The sequence below is a fragment of the Parasteatoda tepidariorum genome, chromosome 10 (assembly GCF_043381705.1).
Source record: "Parasteatoda tepidariorum isolate YZ-2023 chromosome 10, CAS_Ptep_4.0, whole genome shotgun sequence".
Classification (NCBI taxonomy): Eukaryota; Metazoa; Arthropoda; class Arachnida; order Araneae; family Theridiidae; genus Parasteatoda; species Parasteatoda tepidariorum.
The window spans coordinates 40,801,238-40,806,314 of record NC_092213.1 but is presented as its reverse complement, the minus strand read 5'-3'; the positions used below and the strand labels follow the sequence as shown (position 1 = coordinate 40,806,314).

The following is a 5,077-nucleotide window of genomic DNA, read 5'->3' as shown; positions in this document are numbered from 1 at the left end:
TATATGTCTCCATAAAGCAAATATAACAGAAGTAAGCACAGAAAGAAAAGGAAAAAAAATAACTCACTTCTTCGTTAAGCTTGAATATCCTCAGATTTAGGTGCACCGAATTCTTTAATAGCAGTTAGATACTGCCTAAATTTATCATGAATAGAATCTGTGTACCTCCATCGCCACATAAAAAGTCCCTAATTTATGACTGCCCACATACCATCGATCTTATTGACGAGAAGCAAAAATAACCTTACCAGCCGGTATTCAACGTAGAACTAACAGACCTCTGAAATTACATATACCGTTAAACATTTAAAAATAACGCTAAAATCTAAACCAATCAGAATCACGATTGGGTTTCAACATCGCCCAGCTTGGCGATCACAACTTGGCGAGAATCAAGGGGCACCCTCAAATATAGTCTACCCGAGTTTAGTCTAGCGGGTGTGGGGATGAATACTATTGAGTAAATATGTAAAAAGAACTCCCTAAGTTTCATTTTTACATTTCTTAAAACAAATAAATAAATGAATGAAAGAAAAAATATACTTTTTTGACAATAATTATTTAAATATTTATTACCATAATAGTTTTGTATAAATAGCTTTGCCATAAACGATAAAATTTAGTTTAATGATGAACACTCTTAAATAAGTCCACTCGTTTTCGATGATTGTCTCAGGACAACCAGGAAGTGGTAAAATCCTATAGAGATAAGATTGGTACTCACAAATTAAAGGGAAATTATTGATCGTGCAAGAGACACGCTGTGCTTGCAGCTTACAGTGAAGATTAACTGCTGCCGTCTAGTGGCAGGTCTTATATTATAATGAGAGGTTGGTTGCCACATGAGTATCCCCCCTGTGAAGGAGAGAATCGACAGAACGACACAGGCCTTACCGAGACATACAATGTTAACAAATACAAAGTACGCTGAAAGAAAAAAAATTATGAAAAGTTGGAATGCATGTTACAAGACATAATAGTTTGGGTAATAAAAAAATGGAAAGCTGAAATTTCCGATTAAACACTAACATAATAGGTTGGTAAAGTATGAAACATATTGGTTGGTGAAGAAAATATCACAATATTATCACATTTTGGCAAAAAAAAGGGAAAGTTTCATTTTGTTTTTACTCAGTGATAAGTCTCTTGGGGAAACGTACTCGTCTTCCAGATTTTGTCAGTTGTTGTGCGGGCAAACTTGGAAAATCACTCGTAGAATTACCAATGACTAAGTCATTAGTTTCACTAATTAAATCATTAAAAATCAATGCGGGCTTAACCCTATCTATTATTTTTCTCGATGGTAATGTGTTTATCAGTTCTTGACAAAACTTAATGGGGGCCAGTGTAAGGCTGTGTTAACGGTGGGACAATTTTATCCACACGAAGAAATACATGGGTGCAATCCTTTAGTTGGGGATGCACAAAGATTTTCTGTTGACCGTGAGCAAATGTTGGTGTTGGTCTCATGCTGCTAATTTTCTCTTGTAATTGTTGCACAAAGGGATAGTCACAAGGTACTGAAGGGGTGTCTGAGCATATTTCAGCTGGTAGCCGAAGAGGCATACCATCTACTAATTCAGCACTGGAAACTTTTATGTCAGGTTTGACAGCAGCTCGTAACCCGAGTAAAATCACGGGTATGGTTTCAGTGCACTTAACGTTTTCGTGAGCTTTATTGGAGTTTTTTAAAACTCAGTGGAAACGCTCTATCAAACCATTCTATTGAGGGTGGAATGATGTGGTACGAATGCGATTTATCCCGTTGAATTTGGTTAGTTCTTTAAAAAGAGAAGATTCAAACTGGCTGCCTTGATCTGTTGTTATGGTGGCAGGACACCCAAAACGAGATATCCAGCCATGGAACATTGCACGACACACAGTTTCAGCCATCATGTCCTGCCAAAGGTATTACTTCAGGCTACCTGGTGTATCTGTCGATGATGGTGAGACAATTCACTTTTCCATCAGGGCAAGGGACCTATCAAGTCTATGTGTATATGGGCAAATCTTGCATCAGGTAAGGTGAATGTACCTAGGGGTGCTTTTGTATGACTGTGTATCTTTGAACGCTGACAGGCAGAACTGCTTTTGACCCATTCTTTGACATGTCTTTTAATGTTAGGCCAAACATATCTGGATGCAATTAAACTGAAAGATGTTGCAGCACCAGGATGTGCAAGATTGTGAAATTGTTCACAAAAGGTTCTTCGAAAATTTTCAGGAACAAAAGGTTTGGGAGATCCGGTTGACACGTCAGATATCAGCTCAGTGGCTGACGCTCGAAATGGCATGCTTTTCAGGTTGAGAGAAGATTTGTCATATTTCTGAATATTTTGTAACTCTTCATCACCTTGCTGTTCTCTGGCCTGCTCTTCAAAATCAAGAAATGAACTTGACATTTGATCAATTTCAACCCCTGAGGGGGTTTACCTTCTTTAGGTAGACACAGGGAGTCATTCCCCGGGGTACCCTAGTGATCTATCCTCCCTTCCGTTTCCTCTCCCTTTCCTCCTACTTTCTCCTTTCTCTTCCCCCTTGTCGTGGTTGCCGAATTTACTGGTAAGGGCTTTTTGTCTGCGTTCGATTACCACCCTGTTCTGTCGAACCCAGATGGGAAGAGACCACCCGCGTGTTTGCCGTGCGTGGAGACCCGTGTCCCTGGAAAAGGGGATCCTGGTAGTTGAGGGGCATCTTGGTACCCCAATACACTGCTTCGGCCCTTGCTTCAGGTAAACGGGAGGTGCATATTAGCCTGTATGCATCAACCGGCTTGCCACGAGCATCATCTGTTGGCTTAGGTCAAGTCCGGGGTCACTTGCTGGGCACCTCGTTAAGGGTGGAGGCTGCTTCAGGGGTGACTCGCGGGCGTATAACTATTGGCTAGCATTGGTGTATGTAACGTATTGGTGTTAGAACCAATATGTTGTCTGCATCCCCTTTGTTGGACTCCGTGGTGGGTGGTGCCGCTGGTAGTTGAAGTCTTTGAAATTTTCTATGGCGGAAAATGACGGCAAGGTGTTTAGTTCTGCACACCACAGCAAAAACAGCGGAACACCTTTATCACCGTGTGAATATGCTCGTTATTTTAATATAGCATTGTTAAATCCCACTGTTTCTAACACTTCGTTTAGTAAAATATCCCCATTTTTGATACGCAAAGCTCTTATCTCTGTTTTAGGAGAAGTAACGTCTGTTCGAAAATTACGATCAGGTGACCTCTTAGTACAGGTATCATCTGAAAAACAAGCGACTACTCTATCAACCTGTAAAAGTATATGTTCGTTTTCAGTAAACGTCACACCTCATAAGACTCTGAACACCTCACGAGGGGTGATATCGCAATCAGAATTTATTGATGACACAGAAGAAATGATTGTAGATGAATTGCGCGATCAACATGTTATTGCTGTAAGAAGAATTAAGGTTCGTAGGAATGGCCAACTCGTTCCCACGAAACATCTCATTCTTACTTTCGCTACTCCGAAGTTGCCATCTGAAGTCAAGCTTGCCTGGTATAACTGTCCGGTTAGACCATACGTGCCAAACCCTTTGAGATGTTTCCAGTGTCAAAGGTTTGGTCACTCAAAGGCCTCTTGTCGTAGCACACCCATTTGTGCTCGCTGTTCTGGTTGTGGCCATGACGATACTTCCTGTGAGTTACCGCCCCTTTGCATTAATTGCAAGGGTGATCACGCGGCCTACTCCAGGAATTGTCCAAAATGGTCACAAGAAAAAGAAATTCAGACCATTAAAGTCATGCAAAATTTGACTTTTAATGAAGCAAGGCGAATGGTTACCGCTCGAACTCCCCGTCCGGGCGTATCCTATTCTGCAGCTGTAAAAGCAACCTACTGTTCTGTCAGCACACAAACTGATACTCCTTTCGCGCTAACATCTACCAAACAGCCTACTTTTCATTTTGGAGCATCGAAACCTAATGTTTCGAATCAAGCAACTTCATCACGCAGTTCTACCTCGACCAATTCTCCACCTTCTAAAGCAGCTAAATTAGATCAATATGATAAATTTCCGAAGAAACAACAACGCATAGACATAAAGCCCCAACCAATACGTCAACGTCCTGGACAAACGAAAAAGATACGAAGTACCTCCAGTATGCCAATTCAGCTTCTGGAGTTTTACAAAATCTTGAAGAGGACTATGTCCATTTATCTCTCTGAAGACGAAGAAAGCATTTTAGATTGTCCTCCGGCTAATCAAGAGATCATGCAAATCTCACAATCCACAACATAATGGCATTTACGCTTATTTCGTGGAACAGTCGTGGCATTCGCAATAAATCAACTGATGTCAGAGAGATAGTCTCTCGATATCAACCTGCGTGTATTTTATTTCAAGAAACACTTTTAAAATCATCTGACAAGTTTCACTTGCGTAATTACTCGTGTTTCCGTAACGACTGCGATGATCGCAACCGACCACATGGTGGTGTTGCGATTTTAACTACAAATAACTTACCTTTCATTAGCATTCCATTGACAACCTCATTACAGGCTATTGCTATTCAGATTCATATCAATGTTCTCATCACCATATGTTCCATTTATTTACCACCCAATGACTCGATTTCACAAACTGATTTGAATTGCTTGATTAATCAATTACCTAAGCCTCACGTTTTATTAGGAGATTTTAATGGCCATAGTGTATTGTGGGGCAGTTCTGACTCCAATGATCGGGGTCGAAAAATCGAAAAACTCATTGAAGACCATGGCCTTTGCCTGCTAAACCAAGGCGAAGATACATACTTTCATGCGCCCACACGAACATTCCATTCCATTGATTTGACTTTCTGCTCATCAGACCTCTTACCTTTTACTCAATTTTCTGTAGACAATGACTTACACAACAGTGATCACTTTTCCCTCGTTGTTTCATATTCTGCTACTGCACCTATTACTCCTAGACCACCAGTATTCATCTATCATCGCGCTAATTGGAGTTTGTTTACTAAACTTGCACATATCACTGATTCCCTCGTTACCTGTAATACTATAAATACAACTGTTGATAATGTTACGTCTGTAATTATACACGCAGCTGAAGAGAGTAT

General features: G+C 40.6%; 2 protein-coding genes across 2 annotated transcripts; one reads left to right on the top strand and one right to left on the bottom strand.

The window, feature by feature from the left end:
• Positions 1-1,332: 1,332 nt before the first annotated feature.
• LOC139426842 (uncharacterized) lies at positions 1,333-2,402 on the bottom strand. The gene is made up of 2 exons (XM_071186944.1): positions 2,036-2,402; positions 1,333-1,673 (listed from the first exon to the last, which is right to left on the bottom strand). The coding sequence occupies exons 1-2, from the start codon at positions 2,400-2,402 to the stop codon at positions 1,333-1,335; spliced, it is 708 nt and encodes a 235-aa protein (XP_071043045.1).
• Positions 2,403-2,997: 595 nt separating this feature from the next.
• LOC107453284 (uncharacterized) lies at positions 2,998-4,257 on the top strand. Its single transcript, XM_016070040.3, has one exon. It carries the CDS (start codon positions 2,998-3,000, stop codon positions 4,255-4,257), a length of 1,260 nt encoding a protein of 419 aa, XP_015925526.2.
• Positions 4,258-5,077: the final 820 nt, after the last annotated feature.

Excerpts from the sequence above, each read along its gene's own strand:
- LOC139426842 (XM_071186944.1), bottom strand. The coding sequence starts at position 2,402 with ATGTCAAGTTCATTTCTTGATTTTGAAGAGCAGGCCAGAGAACAGCAA. Across the intron at positions 1,674-2,035 it reads TCATACAAAAGCACCCCTAG|CTCACGAAAACGTTAAGTGC; the intron begins GTACATTCACCT and ends ACTCCAATAAAG.
- LOC107453284 (XM_016070040.3), top strand. The coding sequence starts at position 2,998 with ATGGCGGAAAATGACGGCAAGGTGTTTAGTTCTGCACACCACAGCAAA.